The 18,429-nt window shown below is 40.8% G+C and overlaps 1 protein-coding gene across 1 annotated transcript in view; it reads right to left on the reverse strand.

Moving 5' to 3' along the window:
• CEP97 (centrosomal protein 97) overlaps positions 1-18,429 on the reverse strand; it is a 32,747-nt gene that overhangs the window by 7,208 nt on the left and 7,110 nt on the right. The window contains exons 5-9 of the mRNA XM_059392054.1: positions 18,238-18,351; positions 17,509-17,675; positions 9,950-10,114; positions 9,238-9,371; positions 4,112-4,877 (exon numbers count right to left, since the gene is read on the reverse strand). Coding sequence (XP_059248037.1) covers positions 4,112-4,877; positions 9,238-9,371; positions 9,950-10,114; positions 17,509-17,675; positions 18,238-18,351 — 1,346 coding nt within the window. The remainder of the gene's footprint in view (positions 1-4,111; positions 4,878-9,237; positions 9,372-9,949; positions 10,115-17,508; positions 17,676-18,237; positions 18,352-18,429) is intronic.

An 18,429-nucleotide genomic window follows, 5' to 3' on the forward strand; every position in this document is an offset into this window, starting at 1 on the left:
TGACCTGAGCCAAAGGCAGCAGCTTAACCCACTGAGCCACCCAGGCGCCCGACAAGCCATCTTCTAAGAGACTAATAGGACTAATCCCATCAAACTTCAGTCCCCATTTGCCCAGGTCCCTGACATATTCCTTGCTATCATCAAAGGACCTCCCCATCCATCACTTCCCCTTATTCATTAAATATTCATCTGGGCTCATTGCTGCCCTCTCCATACTTAGGCATGTCACCAACCTAAGGCTCCATTAGTTCTCTGTTATCGTCCACAATGTCACCACCATTTTGTTCTACTTCTGACCCAATTCCCAAGTTTCTCCAGACCCCCAAGCTCTTCTCCTGTGCCATCTGAGACCTCAGATTTATAACTGGCAAACTCCCTTATTGTCTCAACCTCTATTGTGAAATCTTCTTTGACCAAATCAGACCTACTGCAGATGACTCTGTAGCCCTCTCAAGTGGAAGCTATTCTGGGACACCTGGCTAGCTTGGTTGGTAAAGCATGTGACTCTTGATCTCAGGGCTCAAGCCCCATGTTGAGCATGGAGCCTACTGGGGAGAAAAAAAAAAGTGGAAGCTATTTTTTTCATTCAAACATCAGGGTCAGAAGATTGCTTCTACTGTCAACAACTGTTCTTTTGCCTTCCTGCTTGAAGAACTCCTGCCATCTGGCTAAATTTCTCTACTCTTTTTCAAGTACTAGCCTCCCAGAATCTGCCTGCAATCACTGAAATCTCAGCACCAGTCTCTTTCCACTTCATACCTATCATCATTTCTAGAGATCTCAGTATTCACATGGATGCCCTCTCTAACAGTAATCCACCCTACATCATTCATCCTCAAAGTCTCTCTCTAGACCCAACCATTTTGTTTTTATTTAAAGTTTTTTCTTTTTTTTTTAAGATTTTATTTATTTATTTGACAGAGAGCGCTCACAAGCAGACAGAGAAATAGGTAGGGAGAGAGAGGAGGGAAGCAGGTATGCTGAGCAGAGAGCCAGATGTGGGGCTCAATCCCAGGACCCTGGGATCATGACCTGAGCTGAAAGCAGAGGCTTTAACCCACTGAGCCACCCAGACACCCTAGACCCAATCATTTTTGACTACACCATTTTCAAAAATGATTTCAAGCACCCACACAAACCACTAACCCCATCTTCCCAGTTCACTGGCTCTTGTACCGCCCCCCATGCAACAATCTAGACATCCAACCTTCATCCAGACCTCCAAACTAATGATCCCTGCCTCCTCCTGTCTCTCCTTTTACCTTCTGTAAATTCCAAGATCCACTGTTATAATGATTCCCTCCCAAATATCTTCGGGCTCCTTTGCCCTTCCCTCTCTCTTCTACCATATTCACCTGGGAAAAAAACCATTCCTGGCAGACCATGCCTAAATCAGAATAGAACACCTGAAAATTGTTGTTGTTTTTTTTTTAAAGATTTTATTTATTAATTTGACAGAGAGAAATCACAAGTAGATGGAGAGGCAGCCAGAGAGAGAGAGAGAGGGAAGCAGGCTCTCCGCTGAGCAGAGAGCCCGATGCGGGACTCGATCCCAGGACTCTGAGATCATGACCTGAGCCGAAGGCAGCGGCTTAACCCATTGAGCCACCCAGGCGCCCCTAGAACACCTGAAAATTGTTAATGAAACTCATACAGCCTCACCTATTGTTTTGCATTTTAAGTTTTTCCTCACAGTAATAATCCTCCATTTTCCCTTAAGTTCACTTTTAAGATGAATACCTCACACTTCACATCTCTTTTCTTAAACCTTCTACAACCTCAACCCTCTTATTTTCAAATGTTGACCATGTCTTCTGTATCACTGAAAAAAGAGAACATTCATAAAACAGAACTTCTGCTTCCCATTACTGGGTATTTACCCCAAAGATACAGATGTAGTGAAAAGAAGTACCCCAATGTTCATAGCAGCAATGGCCATGGTCACCAAACTGTGGAAAGAACCAAGATGCCCTTCAACGGACGAATGGATAAGGAAGATGTAGTCCATATACACTATGGGGTATTATGCCTCCATCAGAAAGGATGAATACCCAACTTTTGCATCAACATGGACAGGACTGGAAGAGATTATGCTGAGTGAAATAAGTCAAGCAGAGAGATCAATTATTATATGGTTTCACTTATTTGTGGAGCATAAGAAATAACATTGAGGACATGGGGAGATGGAGAGAAGAAGGGAATTGAGGGAAATTGGAGGGGGAGATGAACCATGAGAGACTATGGACTCTGAAAAACAACCTGAGGGTTAAGAAGGGGTGGGGGGTAGGAGGTTGGGGGTATTATGGAGGGCACATATTGCATGGAGCACTGGGTGTGGTGCACAGACAATGAATTCTGCTACACTGAAATTAAATTTTTAAAAAGCGCTATCTTAAAAAAAAAGAACTTCTGCTTCCCTCCCATCCCATCAAACCTACTATCTTACCTGCTTCTGCTCCTGCTCCTACCTCAGGCCACTCCCTCTCCTTGTGCACTGGATCCCTTCTTTCACCTTCTTAAGAACTTCAACCTTGCATTTCTCCTTTCTTTCCACTGCACTATCAGATTTTCCCTCTTTTTTAAATCATTCTATCAACACATAAACATGCTCTATATCTCCCATCTTTAAAGAAGAATTTTCCTTAACTCCAGATTCTATTCCAGCAACATACCTCAAATGGGATCCCCCATAAAGGAACTGGCTACACTCACTCTTTACCTCTCATTCACAATTCAACCCGTTCCAAACTGCCTGATTCCACTACATACTGAAGCTGCTTTTAGGAAATTCACTAGGCAAGAAAGGGTTAACTCAGCAGACTTGGGGTGTTCTAACCCCACATTCCAAAGAAAGGACTGGTGGGGAGATAATGTCCAAGTCCTTGGAATATCCTGCTTGATAAGAGTATCTGTATATATGTGGGGTTTGGGGCCAAACCAGATAGTTATGCTAACAGTGTGCTTTCAGGTGAATGAATATCTGTTTTGTTCACCTACAGTCCTGATAGAGACATGGTATCAGTCTGACCTTGGGTAGGAGCTAAGGTGTAAGTAGTTAAGGTTAGTCACACAGGCACTCAATGCCTACAAGACTGACACCCAATAAAAACCCTGTAGTCAGGGCTTCAGTGAGTTTCCCTGGTTGGCAATATTTTGTATGTGTTGTCACACATCAATGCCAAGAGACTCAGCCCTATCTATACAACTCCACTAGAAGAAGACAAGAAGCTTGTACCTGCTCTCCTAGACTCTGTCCTATGCACCTTTTTTCTTTGCTGACTTTAATCTGTATCCTTTCATTTGAACACACCATAGTCATTAACAGAATAGCTTCCCCAAGTTTTGTGAGTCCATTTAGCAAATCATCAAACCTGAGAATAGTCCCAGGGTCCCCCAGTATAGTCACTAATAGCCTCCAGCTTCTAAATTAAACATATAATCCTCTGTTCTCCCTATGGTACCTCTCTTCTCTGCTAAAACATTTCCCTATCAAAGTTGTGACGCACACCCTGTCTTCCTAGAACACTGGCTGCCCCTTCCCAGTCTCTTTTACTGCTTCCTCCCCTTCCACTTGATAATATTAATAAATATTGCTTGCTGCAAAACTAATACTCAAAATAAATATATGAACTCCTAATTTTCCTGGTTGGCAGTCAGTAATGTCAGCCACAGAAGTGAGGAATAATTCCTACCATTGTCCCAGACTTTTAGTCCCTTTTAAGTCCCCACTCCTTTCTTTAATTCTGTATCATCTACTGGGCTCCATGTAGACTTTCTCATCTTCTCATTCCTATGCTTATTCCATTTTTCTTCATTTTCTGTACCTCTCTATGTTTAGGTTTATAAATACCTATAAGACAAGCCATTGTTCAACATTTATTGCTACACTGCATCAATGTACCAACAGCCATGCTAACAATGGAGATACATACGGCAGTTCCTGTCCTCAAGATGCTTTCAGTATGTTATAGGAGACAAGGAAACCAAGAATGGCAACAGGGTATGAAGTGTCCTGATCATGACAGCAATGGCTCAGTGTTCTGAATCAACTCTAAGACTCTGACACTCCCAAATCAACAATACAGCACCTAAACAAGAACTTTTGACTTACCTCCTTATTTCATCAGTTAAGCAAACAATGTGTTCCTGCATTCTGCGCAGCCGAATTTCATGACGCACATCTTTAGCTTGGGGGTTGTAGTTCCTGACATAAAAGCCCCGCCAATAGGCCTGAAGTTTCGTGGCTGCTTCATTTAATTTCTGAAGGGCAACTTTATCTTGTCCCAAAGCAACAGATCTCTGGGTTAAAACCCCACAGGGAAGTTTCTCTGAAGCTACAGATTCTCCGCTGCCTGGCTGTGTATGGAAAACACTGTGTCCAACTGACTCAGGAAAAGATGTAAGACCATGGGCGTCATCCTTCAAGACAGCACTAGTTACTGTTGGCTCCAGACATGGTAAGAGCCCATCTTTCTCATTTACCTCTGTAGGGATGACACTTTCCTTCATTTGAACAGAATTCTCATTTGTAGTCCAAAACGCCTTTTCCTCTTCCTTATTAAAGTCCTGGTTTTCCAGCCCTTTCACAGATTCCTCTGCAATACCATCATCTTCTAGGCCCAAGTTAATGCCCTGTAGCCTCAGCTCAACTGTAGGTGATACTGGAGAGAGTCCTGAAGCAACTGGCATAAAAGTGGACTCTGAAGAGAGAAGACTACAGTTCAACTTGTCCTCATCTGTCTGTATGTCTTCCAAGTGCAGATCATTTCGAGAATATCTTGTAGTGTGTACAGAGGTTGGAAAGTTATTCTTAACAGCATATAATTGATCATCGTTACTCTTAATCCCAACCCAAGAATTGACTTGGATGACGGGTTCTAGAAGAATCAACAAAGTATCATTGAAACCACTAAATATTTAAAAAGATTTTTAGTTGTATCTTTGTAATGAAATCTAACCCCTGAAATATAGTACAATATGATAAAATGCTTTGGGGATTTCCTCCAATATGCCTAAAACATCAATAAAAGACTTTTGTTTTTAATTATATCAATTCTTTTTTTTTTCTTTTTTAAAGATCTTTACTTATTTATTTGACAGAGTGAGAGAGAGATCACAAGTAGGCAGAGAGGCACGCAAAGAGAGAGGGGAAGCAGGCTCCGGGAGCCCGATGCGGGGCTCAATCCCAGGACCCTAAGACCAAGACCTGAGCCAAAGGCAGAGGCTTAACCCACTGAGCCACCCAGGCACCCCCAAACCAAAGACTTTTAAGAAAACAAATTCTTGCAATAATCATTAGAATTTCAAAGTATCAAGTCAATAAAAAAAGGCAGCAACTCTCTGAATATTTTTTAAACATTAGAAATAAAGCACAGTGAAGGAAACAATCAACAAAATGGAAAGGCATAGGAGAAGATACTCGCAAATGACATATCTAATAAAGGGTTAGTATCCAAACATTTAAAGAATTGATATAACTCAACACCCAAAAAACAAATAATCCGATCAAAAATCAGAAGACAGTGGGTTAAAGCCTCTGCCATTGGCTCGGGTCATGATCCCAGGGTCCTGGGATCGAGCCCCACATTGGGCTCTCTGCTCGGCAGGGCGCCTGCTTTCTCCCCTCTCTCTCTGCCTGCCTCTCTGCTTACTTGTGATCTGTCTGTCAAATAAAAAAAATAAAAATAAAAAAAAAATCAGAAGACATGAACAGACATTTCTCCAAAGAAGACAACACAGATGGCCAACAGATGCATGGAAAGATGCTCAACATCTTTCAAATGCAAATCAAAACTACAATGAGATATCACCTCACAACTGTCAGAATGGCTAAAATCAGAAACACAAGAAATAACAACTGATGGCAAGGATGTAGTGAAAAAGGAACCCCTGTGCACCGTTGGCAGGGATGCAAACTGGTGCAGCCACTGTGGAATACAGGATGGAGGTTTCTCAAAAAGTTAAAAACAGAACTACCCTATGATCCAGTAATCGCACTACTAGATATTTACCAAAAAAATACAAAAACACTAATTCAAAAGGATACATGCACCCCTCTGTTTACTGCAGCATTATTTACAATTGCCAAATTATGGAAGCAGCCCAAGTGTCCATCAATAGAAAAATGGATAAAGAAGATGTGAAATATTTATATACACACACACAATGGATTAATATTCAACCATTATAAGGAATGAAATTTTGCCATCTGCAACAACACGGATGGATCTAGAGAGTACACTGCTAAGTGAAATAAGTTAGTCAGAGAAAGACAAATACCATATACCACTCATAGGTGGAATTTAATAAAAAAAACAGATGAGCAAAGGAAAAAAGAGAAAGAGAAAAACCAAGAAACAGACTGAGCCACAGAAAACAAACTGAAGGTTACCAGAGGAGAGGTAGATGGAGGGATGAGTGAAATAGGTGATGGAATTAAGAAGGGCACTTACCAAGATGGACATTGAGCAATGCATGGAATTGTTTAATCACTGTATTGTACATCTGAAACTAATATAACTCTGTATATTAACTATATTGGAATTAAAATTAAAAACTTAAAAAAAATAATTATTATTGGGGGTTGGGGGCAGGTCAGGCCTATGGAATGCTTTGGTCCTGGGCTGTGGGTGAGCGTGGGTGATCCCCTGAGGAGTGGCCCTCCATCCTGAGGCAGTACTGGCGGCTCCTGGATGCTCCTCCCCATTTTCTTTCCTTTACCTCGTCTTCCCAGTGTGATTTTCTTGAAAAGGCATTTGACAAAGTACAGCCATCCTTTCCTGATCAAAACTCTTCAAAGTGTAGGGAAATGAGGGTATATACCTCAATATCATCAAAGCCATCTATGAAAAACCCACCATGAATATAATTCTCAATGGAGAAAAACTGAGAGCTTTTCCGCTAAGGTCAGGAACACAGCAGGGATGTCCATTATCACCACTGCTATTCAACATAGTACTAGAAGTCCTAGCCTCAGCAATCAGACAACAAAAAGAAATAAAAGGCATCCAAATCAGCAAAGAAGTCAAACTATCACGCTCTGCAGATGATATGATACTCTATGTGGAAAACCAAAAAGACTCCACTCTAAATCTGCTAGAACTTGTACAGGAATTCAGTAAAGTGTCAGGATATAAAATCAATGCACAGAACTCAGTTGCATTTCTTCACCCCAACAAGACAGAAGAAAAGGAAATTAAGGAGTCAATCCCATTGACAAGTACACCTAAAATCATAATATACGTAAGAATAAACCTAACCAAAGAGGCAAAGAATCTGTACTCAGAAAACTATAAAGTACTCATGAAAGAAATTGAAGAAGACACAAAGAAACGGAAAAATGTTCCATGCTCCTGGATTGGAAGAACAAATATTGTGAAAAGGTCTATGCTACCTAAAGCAATCTACGCATTTAATGCAATCCCTATCAAAATCCCATCCATTTTTTTCCAAGAAATGGAACAAATTTCCTAAAATTTGTATGGAACCAGAAAAGACCTCAAATAACTAGAAGAATATTGAAAAAGAAAGCCAAAGTTGGGGGCAACACAATTCCAGACTTCAAGCTCTCTTACAAAGGAGTCATCATCAAGACACTCTGGTACTGGCACAAAAACAGACACATAGATCGATGGAACAGAACAGAGAGCCTAGAAATAGACCCTCACCTCTATGGTCAACTAATCTTTGACAAAACAGGAAAGAATGTCCAATGGAAAAAAGACAGTCTCTTCAACAAATGATGTTCGCAAAATTGGACAGCCACAAGCAGAAAAATGAAACTGGACCATTTCCTTACACCACACACGAAAATAGACTCAAAATGGATGAAGGACCTTAACATGAGAAAGGAATCCATCAAAATCCTTGAGGAGAACACAGGCAGCAGCCTCTTGGAACTCAGCTGCAGTAACTTCTTTCTAGGAACATTGCCAAAGGCAAGGGAAGCAAGGGCAAAAATGAACTATTGGGACTTTGTCAAGATCAGAAGCTTTTGCCCTGCAAAGGAAAACAGTTAACAAAAGCAAAAGACAGCTGACAGAATGGGAGAAGATACTTGCAAACGACATATCAGATAAAGGGCTAGTATCCAAAAATCTATAAAGAGTTTATCAAACTCAACACCCAAAGAACAAATAATCCAATCAAGAAATGGGCAGAGGACATGAACAGACATTTCTGCAAAGAAGACATCCAAATGGCCAAGACACATGAAAAAGTGCTCCACATCACTCGGCATCAGGGAAATACAAATCAAAACCACAATAAGATACTACCTCACACCCGTTAGAATGGCTAAATTAACAAGTCAGGAAATGACAGATGCTGGCGAGGATGTAGAGAAAGGGGAACCCTCCTATACTCTTGGTGGGAATGCAAGCTGGTGCAGCCACTCTGGAAAACAGCATGGTGGTTCCTCAAAAAGTTGAGAATGGAGCTACCCTAGGACCCAGCAATTGCACTACTAAGTATTTACTCTAAAGATGCAAATGTAGTGATCCGAAGGGGCACATGCACCCCAATGTTTATAGCAACAATGTCCGCAATAGCCAAACTATGGAAAGAACCTAGATGTCCATCTACAGATGAATGGATAAAGAAGATGTGGTAATATATATACAATGGAATACTATGAAGCCATCAAAAGAAATGAAATCTTGCCATTTGTGATGATGTGAATGGAACTACAGGGTATTATGCTTAGTGAAATAAGTCAATCAGAGAAAAACAATTATCATATGATCTCCCTGATATGAGGAAGAGACAATGTGGGGAGTCTGGGAGGTAGGAAAAGAATAAATGAAACAAGATGGGATCAGGAGGGAGACAAACCATAAGAGAATCTTAATCTCACAAAACAAACTGAGGGTTGCGGGGGTGGGGGGATGGGAAGGAGAGAGTGGTAGAGTTATGGGCATTGGGGAAGGTATGTGCTATGAAGTATGTAAACCCAGCGATTCACAGACCTGTACCCCTGGGGCTAATATACATTATATATTAATATTTTTTTTAAATCTCAAAAAAAATTATTATTGTGACAAAACTAATAAAAATTAACACTTTAAAATATAGTAATTTTACATGTGTGTCTGTATAGATACATACATAAAATATAAGACCTAAATGTTCACTTAAGTAAACAAAAAATTATGAAAATGTGTATTTATTTCCCTTTTATGGTACTGAACAGATGGAACAACTTGGAGAAAAAGGACCACAGATCAATCAATTTCATACCGCTTTCCTCGACTATCTGGCCATCTTGAACAGGGCTTGAATGCTCAGGTACAAGGGGTGCTTTTGTATCAACAGGAGCAAGAGAGGCTAGCTCTTCACTTTGGCTTTGGTTCATCAATTGTCTCTGGTGAAACCTAAAAATTAGTAACATCTGATGTGACTTAACACAAACCACAAAAAGAAAGTTTTCCTGCTTCTTACATAATCCTGTCAAAGAGGTAGAGATTTAAGTTTTCAAAGTAGGTATCTTTTATCACCACCAAATTACAAAGTCAAGTTTGAAAGCACTGGATAGAAAGGTTAAATCACAATCACATAGACAGCCTCATAGGCACACACATGCACAAACACTCAAAGGCAGGCTCTCTGATAAAGTGACTAGTTCACACTTCTAGCTTCACTTCTTAATGTTACTATTAAAGAACCCATATGAAACACCTACGTTAAAGGACAAATATATTTTTAAAAAACCCCAGTCTCCACACTGCTCGGCTCTCCCCACTCAGGAAATGACTAACAATGCACCTGCTGTAGAGCAGGCTGGACAGCACTGCACAGTTTAGTTCTCCTGCAGGACTGCTGCAGTGACAAGGGGCCTGAGTGCCCAGAAATGTGGGTCACAGCACTTGCCCCAGTCCTACTAACCATGCAGGAAAGACTGAGAGATATTTCCACTTGTGAATTATCAGGTGCTACAAATAAAGGGGCTTACCTCTGTTTGCTCAGAATCTTCTCTAGTTTGGCATCCTCTGCAGTTTGAAGACCCAGTGTGGAAGTTAGAGGACAGATGGTAGCCAGATACTGCACAAGCTGGATATGCTGGCCTGGCCGGTATGCTCTCCCCTTGCCTTGACTGTAGAGCCATTCAGCTTTCAAACTGGAGGTGGGGAACAAACAATGAACCATCATAGATACATTTTGAAGCAACAATGATTTTCCTTCTTAACTTAAAGCATCACTGGATGATTTTCATAAATAAAATTCAGTTAAGTTTGTTTTATTTTTTTCCTTAACCTTTCCTTCTGATTCATTCCCTTTGCTCTTCTAATGTTTTAAACCTCTGTTCTCGCTTAGGGGCACTTCCCTAGAGTTGCACTCACAGCTCCAAATATCTTTAAATTATTTTCAAAGAAGCAATGAGTATTCCCTCTATTCACCATCAAACTAAAGTACGTAAATATATCAATTACATTTAAATCCATTAATTCATAATGACAGTAAAAAAAAAAAAAAAAGCTAATTGGTCACAGCTAGAGGACGCTAGTGAACCATCAAACTCATTACTTTTAAAAACTGGTTAAATAAAAAGAATTCAATATCAATAATTCTATCTTTCCTATACAATCTATACCAGGAAGGACCAAATAGAGGTATTCCAGCTAATAAAATGAATGGATTAAAATCTCACCATTTCTCTTGGAACACTGAAAAAATAAAATTAAGTTAAAAAATTTAAAAATTTAAAAAATAAAATCTCACCATTTTGAAGCTCTCAGTGAATGAATTAATAGTTTTAGGCATTGATCATTAAAAGCTACTAATAACATGAAGGACAACCAAACATTGTGTGTTGTGTGTGTGTGTGTGTGTCTTGACAGGACCCAAAAGTGGTCCTCTCCACTAAAAAGCCTAAATCTGATGAAACCTCCACATCCTCCTACCAATCTACAGGAAATATAAGAAGGGACACAGGGATTTAGTCAGCAAAATAGGTATAGTGGGAAACTCTACAGGACATATAATCTCATTTTTTTCAACAACAACCAAAAAAGAGAAAAGAAAGCAAAGAAAATGAAAAAGAAGAAACCTATAAATTAACAGAGATTTAAAAGCATCATCTTGGACACCCAGCCAAGCTCTGTGTGATCGTACCACAAGCACATGAGAACCACCGAATATGCATGGCCAACCCATGGAGCATTCAGTAACAAATTAAAGTCTTAAGTCACTAAAAAAGCAAGAAATTTAAAAGAATATCAATCAAATCCAATGGGGAGCCTTATTTGGATCCTGTTTCCAAAAAAACCATTTAAAAACTGCATTTATGAGGACTTTTAGAAACATAAGCACTGCACTAATAATACCTGAAGTTACTAAGGAATTGTGAAATTTTTGAGATATGATAATAGTATTGTAGTTATTTCATTAAGAGCCTTTATCCTTCATTTATTTATTTATCTATTTATTTATTTTTAGATTTTTTGTTTTTTTAGGGGGGAAGCAGGCTCCCTGCACAGCAGACAGCCCAATGCAGGGCTCAATCCCAGGACCCTGGGATCATGACCTGAGCCAAAGGCAGAGGCTTTAACCCACTGAGCCACCCAGGAGCCCCAATATTTTATTTATTTATTTGACAGAGAGAGAGAGAGAGAGCGCACACATGCAGGGGGAGCAGCAGAGGGAGAGGGAGAAGCAGGCTCCCCTCTGAGCAGGGAGCCCAATGCTCCCTAGGACTCAATCCTGGGACCCCGGTATCATGACTTGAGCCGAAAGCAGAAACTTAACCATCTGAGCCACCCAGGCACCCCCAGAGCCTTCATCTTTTAGAGATATATGCTGAAATATTCACAGTTGAAATTACATGTATTTTGAGATTTGCTTGAAAATAATATAGGAGAACAGGGAATGGATAAAGGTACAGACGACAAGGTTGGCCGTGAGCTGTCAACTGTTGAAGTTGGATGATGGATTCACGGGAGGTCATTATACTACTGTTTACTTTTACACATATATTTTAATTTTTTTAATTAACATACCATTGCTTCAATTTCATCATTTTTTAAAAAAATTTTAAAGGATTTTATTTATTTATTTGACAGAGAGAGAGAGATCACAAGTCAGCAGAGCAGGAGGCAGGAGGTGAGGAAGCAGGCTCCCTGCTGAGCAGAGAGCCTGATGCGGGGCTCTAGCCCAAGACCCTGAGATCATGACCTGAGCTGAAGGCAGAGGCTTAACCCACTGAGCCACCCAGGCACCCATTCACTTTCACCATTCTTAAATCTACCCCTCAACCTAAAGTTGAGGTTGGATCATTTTGGTATGGTTTATTGTTATAGCATTAACTTGGCATTAAATAGTCTCAAAATCACTTTCAATCTACAACCATTTACTTGGACCTTGATATTAAGGTATCCATATCATACAAACTATACAGTCCAAAACAGTCAAGCCACCCAAGTTCTATTATAGACTGAAATGAAACTGGCCTTTGATAACTGGCTAAATCATGCAAAAGAGTCATGGTGCAAATAAAATAAAATGAGATTAGTTTTCTATGATTTGCCATTATTACAAGAAAGGAAAAGCTGTTTTCTAACAACGAGATATGAGGTATGCCTAACTGATTAACTGAACTCACTGAATCCTAATCTTAGTCTAAAGATAAAAATTTTATTCTACCTAATAAAAGTAATTCAAAGTATTTCTTCCACGAATGAGTCTATGTATTAAATAAAGATCAGGGCACCTGGGTGGCTCAGTTAAGCATCCAACCCTTGATTTCAGCTCAGGGTCATGGGATCAAACCCTGAGTCAGGCTATGCACTGGGCATGGAGCCTGCTCTCTCCCTCTCCCTGTGCACCTCCCTCTACCTGCACTCACTGGCTTTGTTGCTCTCTTAAAAAAAGAAAAAGAAAAAAAAAATCACTCAGAATGTGTATATCTGCTCTAAATTTCTGTAAGTTCTCCTACCAAGCAAATGGCTTGTTGAAAATGTTCCCAAAAAAGGTCCATGCGAGTAAAGGATAATCACCAACTTTAATGTTAGCCAGCAAGCAAAATTTCCAAGTTATAGATCATTTGTAGTTGGGAAGGAAAGAAAAGTGAAAATAAGAAGAGAAACAAAGTTCTGACTTGAATATTCAGTTTTAAGTGTGTGAGGAAAATCACAATCTGCAGAGCATCAACTACTGTAACATCTGTTTCTCTGGTTTTGCTTATCATTCATCAATAAACATAACATTACACAAGTTTATTAATCCATAAAATAGTCTCCTAGGATGAAACAATCTCCTTTCCCATTAAGACATCATTGATATTCAAAGAAAAAATTAAAATTCATTCAGTTCTAACATTAATTTCAAACCACTGGAATATGATTCTTCTCTTGAAATTGAAGGAAAAATTTATATAACATAACATAAGCAACAACTATTAGGAGAGAAAATTTAAAACGATCTGTTTTTATGGCACCTGAGTGGCTCAATCAGTCAAGCATCTGACTTGATTTTAGGGCAGGTCATGACCTCAGGTTCATCAGTTCAGGCCCTACATTAGGCTCTAAGGTTTGAGACTCTCTCCCACTCCTGCGCCACCCCCTGCCCACACTCACTATCTCTCACTAAAATAAATAAAATCTTTTTTAAAGGTTTGAGTTTTAAAAACTAGAATAAAATAATCTGCTTTCTCATTTAAAAAAAAAAAAGAGTATTATGGGGCGCCTGGGTGGCTCAGGGGGATAAGTCTCAGCCTTCGGCTCAGGTCACGATCTCAGGGTCCTGGGATGGAGCCCCAAGTAGGACTCTCTGCTCAGGGGGAAGCCTGCTTCCCCTCTCTCTCTTCCTGCCTCTCTGCCTACTTGTGATTCCTGTCAAATAAATAAATAAAATCTTAAAAAAAAAAAAAAAAAAGGAGTGGGGCGCCTGGGTGGCTCAGTGGGTTAAGCCGCTGCCTTCGGCTCAGGTCATGATCCCAGGGTCCTGGGATCGAGCCCCGCATCGGGCTCTCTGCTCAGCAGGGAGCCTGCTTCCTCCTCCTCTCTCTCTCTCTCTGCCTGCCTCTCTGCCTACTTGTGATCTCTCTCTGTCAAATAAATAAATAAAATAAATAAAATCATTAGAAGAAATGATACCTGGTATTTGCTTTAAAAATACTCCAACAGAGGGACGCCTGGGTGGCTCAGTTGGTTGGATGACTGCCTTCGGCTCAGGTCATGATCCCGGAGTCCCGGGATCGAGTCCCGCATTGGGCTCCCAGCTCCATGGGGAGTCTGCTTCTCCCTCTGACCTTCTCCTCGCTCATGCTCTCTCTCACTGTCTCTCTCTCTCTCAAATAAATAAATAAAATCTTTAAAAACAAACAAAAAAAAACTCCAACAGGGCCACCTGGGTGGTTCAGCTGGTTAAGAACTGCCTTTGGCTCAAGTCATGATCTCAGTGTCCTCGGATAGAGGGCTGAGTCCCATGTCGGGTTCCTTGCTCAGCAGGTGTCCTTCTCCCTTTCACTCTGCCTCTCCCCTCTACTCGTGTTCTCTCTTGCACTCTCTCTCAAATAAATAAATCTAAAAGATACATATAAATAAATAAATAAATAAAGCCAACCAAAAATGTGGGGATCCATGAAACAAGACTGGCTAAGTTGGTAATTGTTGAAGTGGCATGGTGGGTATTTAGGTGTTCATTATGGTACTCTCTCCACTTCTGTATGTATTTTTAAATCCTTTCATAAAAGAAACATCTTCCAAGTTCTGCTCCCTAAATTCTCATCTCCAACTAAACAATAGAGAACTTGGGCCTAAGTCCTGGAAATAGTCAGAGATGGAAACAAATTCAGAAAGAACTCCAAATACTGAGGTGCTACAGAAGGTGTGGTCTTTCCACAGGTATGCCTCTATCTGAGATAGCACTCAGCCATAGTACCAACAGGGTGAGTGCTCAAATTATCTTTCCAGTGACACACATACTCAAAATCTGGCTACCTGAAGTCATCAAAGCACCCAAGATACTTTTCATGGTGCCTGGCTGGCTTAGTCATAATGAAGAAAATGTTTAATCTGGATGTTCCCTGCAAACAACAGGCTGGGTAGAAAACAAAAAACTGGAAATTCCTTTCTATCCTTCAGGAATTTCCAAGGTTGACCGGGAAAATGTTCTGAACACTGCTCAGGAGGTGAATTTTAATAACAAGAGCTCTCCCCTTAGAATACTTCCAGTGTTGTTTTATTTATTTTTTTCCCAGATTATATATTTATTTATTTATTTGACAGACAGAGATCACAAGTAATCAGAGAAGCAGACAGAGAGAGAGAGGGAAGCAGGCTCCCCGCTGAGCAGAGAACCCAATGTGGGACTTGATCCCAGGACCCTGGGATCATGACCTGAGCTGAAGGCAGCGGCTTAACCCACTGAGCCACCCAGGCGCCCCAGTGATTCTGTGTTTTAAAACAACTCTGGAGGGCGCCTGGGTGGCTCAGTGGGTTAAAGCCTCTGCCTTCGGCTCAGGTCATGAGCCCAGGGTCCTGTGATCAAGTCGTGCATCAGGCTCTCTGCTCAGCGGGGAGCCTGTTTCCTCCTCTCTCTCTGCCTGCCTCTCTGCCAGCTTGTGATCTCTATCATATAAATAAATAAAATCTTTAAAACAAAAACAAAAACAGGGGTGCCTGAGTGGCTCAGTGGGTTAAGCCACTGCCTTCGGCTCAGGTCATGATCTCAGGGTCCTGGGATCGAGTCCCGCATCGGGCTCTCTGCTCAGCAAGGAGCCTGCTTCCCTCTCTCTCTCTCTGCCTGCCTATCTGCCTACTTGTGATCTCTCTCTGTCAAATAAATAAACAAAAACAAAAACATAGAAGCACTGTGTAGACTACAGTTGTCTCAGACATCAACTGCAGCAGCATTTTTCTCTACTATGTCATCAACAACAATCTAGGTTCCTTAGTTTGAATATAAGTATTTACTCATTCTTCTACAGAATGACATTTGGATTATTTCCCAAATGTACCAAATAGCTCCAAAACGTCTGCAGCTATTACGAGTAAGGCTACTGTGAACATGCTTGTACATGTCCTATAGGATACATACACACAAGACTACTAAACCGAGAATGGGACAATTAACTGACTGAGCCACCCAGGCATCTCTAAATATTTTATTTATTGTTTGACAGAAAGAGAGAGGGCACGCATGCATGTATGCAAACAGGGGGCAGGAGCAGAAGGAGAGGGAGAGAATCTCAAGCAGGCTCCACGCTCAGTGCAGAACCCAACATGGGGCCTGAACCCACAACCCTGAGATCATGACCTGATCCAAAAACCAAGAGTCAGATGCTTAACCAGCTAACAACTGAGGCACCCCGAGTCCTATTACTAATACTGCCCTTATATATAAGATGAATTAGAAGCTTTTGTGGGATTGATCTAAGACCCTAGACAGCATCCATAATATGAGTTTTTTTTTTTTTTTTAAATCATTTTTTTTTAAATATTTTATTTATTTATTTGACAGAGAGAAATCACAAGTAGATGGAGAGGCAGGCAGAGAGAGAGAGAGGGAAGCAGGCTCTCCGCCGAGCAGAGAGCCCGATGCGGGACTCGATCCCAGGACTCTGAGATCATGACCTGAGCCGAAGGCAGCGGCTCAACCCACTGAGCCACCCAGGCGCCCCCATAATATGAGTTTTTTAATTAACATACAATATGTTATTTGTTTCCGGGGTACAGGTCTGTGATTCATCAGTCTTAAACACAATTCACAGCACTGACCATAGCACATACCCTCCCCAATGTCCATCACCCTGCCACCCCACCCCTCCCACCCCCTCCACTCCAGCATAATATAATTTCTGTAGAAAATGCTCTAAGCCCCAGAAACAACCAATTAACAAAAGAACTCTCAGAAATCAAATTGTTGTATGTTGGGCATTAAGTTAAACTCACTGGACCGAACCTCTCAGACTGGTATTTCTTTTCCTTTCTTAGAAAGGACAGAAAATCCTAAATGACAAGCATATAGTTTGCTATATGATTGCATTAACGATCTTAATTTCTTTTTTTTTTTTTAAAGATTTTATTTATTTGACAGAGAGAGATCACAAGTAGATGGAGAGGCAGATAGAGAGAGAGGAGGAAGCAGGCTCCCTGCTGAGCAGAGAGCCTGATGCGGGACTCGATCCCAGGACCCTGAGATCATGACCTGAGCCGAAGGCAGCGGCTTAACCCACTGAGCCACCCAGGCGCCCCGATCTTAATTTCTAAATGCACATTTTTTTTAAAGATTTTATTTATTTGTTTGACAGACAGAGAAAGATCACAAGTAGGCAGAGAGGCAGGCAGAGATAAAGGAGGAAGCAGGCTCCCTGCTGAGCAGAGAGCCCGATGCGGGGCTTGATCCCAGGACCCTGGGATCATGACCTGAGCCGAAGACAGAGGCTTTAACCCACAGAGCCACCCAGGTGCCCCCTACATGCACATTTTAAAAAATAGTTTAGTAATCTGTAGTAAGCTAGAAATGGTCTTTTCTTTTCCATGATAAATGTGACATCAAAGAGGTCATATTCACCTTTCCTTCTGAGAAATCACGTATCCATCTAGGACTCTGAGGTTTAAGCACCAGCTGACAATGTATGGCCGATAGTCAAATCCTGGAATGGATGGTGTTGCCATCACACAAGGATTGTTCATGATGGATAACTGTTCCAATTCAGTTAAGGATGCCAAGAAAGAGATCTGGAATAAAGGATATCTTTGTTGAATGAAATGGACTATTTAGTATGAAGCACAGGGCTTGCTTTGAGTACACATCTTTGGCAGTTTGAAAATGTAACAATTTCCCTCTTGTTCTGAAAGGCAACACATAACACTCTTTAACATTATCCACCGACTTCCAAAATTCCATCAACATGGCCATCTGTCGTTGCAGCACAAAATACCTTACAAAGTCCCAGCACTATTTCCTAACAGAAAAAATCCTATTTTGAAAACACAATAGCAGCCAGAGAAAGGTGCACAGTATCCCTTTCTGATCCTTTTAATGTAGATATAACTCTACCACAAATCAGTTCCAAATGGAGTAAAAGCTGCAGCATTACAAAGGAAATTGAGCCTTAATGACCCACTGACATTAGGAAAAAGTAGAAAGAAAAAATAACAATCATTTTGAGTCAAGTGTTTCATCTTTTTGGCACTGTCTTCCAAGATGCTGAGTTTACAAGTGAGCTCACAACTTTCTCCTGAGTTTCTTCCGTACTTTGCAGCTTCCTGGATCCCACAGAATACCCTCAAATTTTACCTCATTTAAGTCCCGAATTTCATTTTCTGCCAAGGAAAGTATAGCAAGACTTCTGGGTAGATAAGCAGGTGCCATTCTAAGAGAGGTGATGATGTTTCCATGTAAAAGCAGGGTCTTGAAAGTAAAAACAGGATGAATTACAAATTAAAAGATTACTGTTTATCTACTTTGACATAACTAAATGATGCAGAT

Source organism: Mustela nigripes, chromosome 2 (assembly GCF_022355385.1).
Source record: "Mustela nigripes isolate SB6536 chromosome 2, MUSNIG.SB6536, whole genome shotgun sequence".
NCBI classification, from domain to species: Eukaryota; Metazoa; Chordata; class Mammalia; order Carnivora; family Mustelidae; genus Mustela; species Mustela nigripes.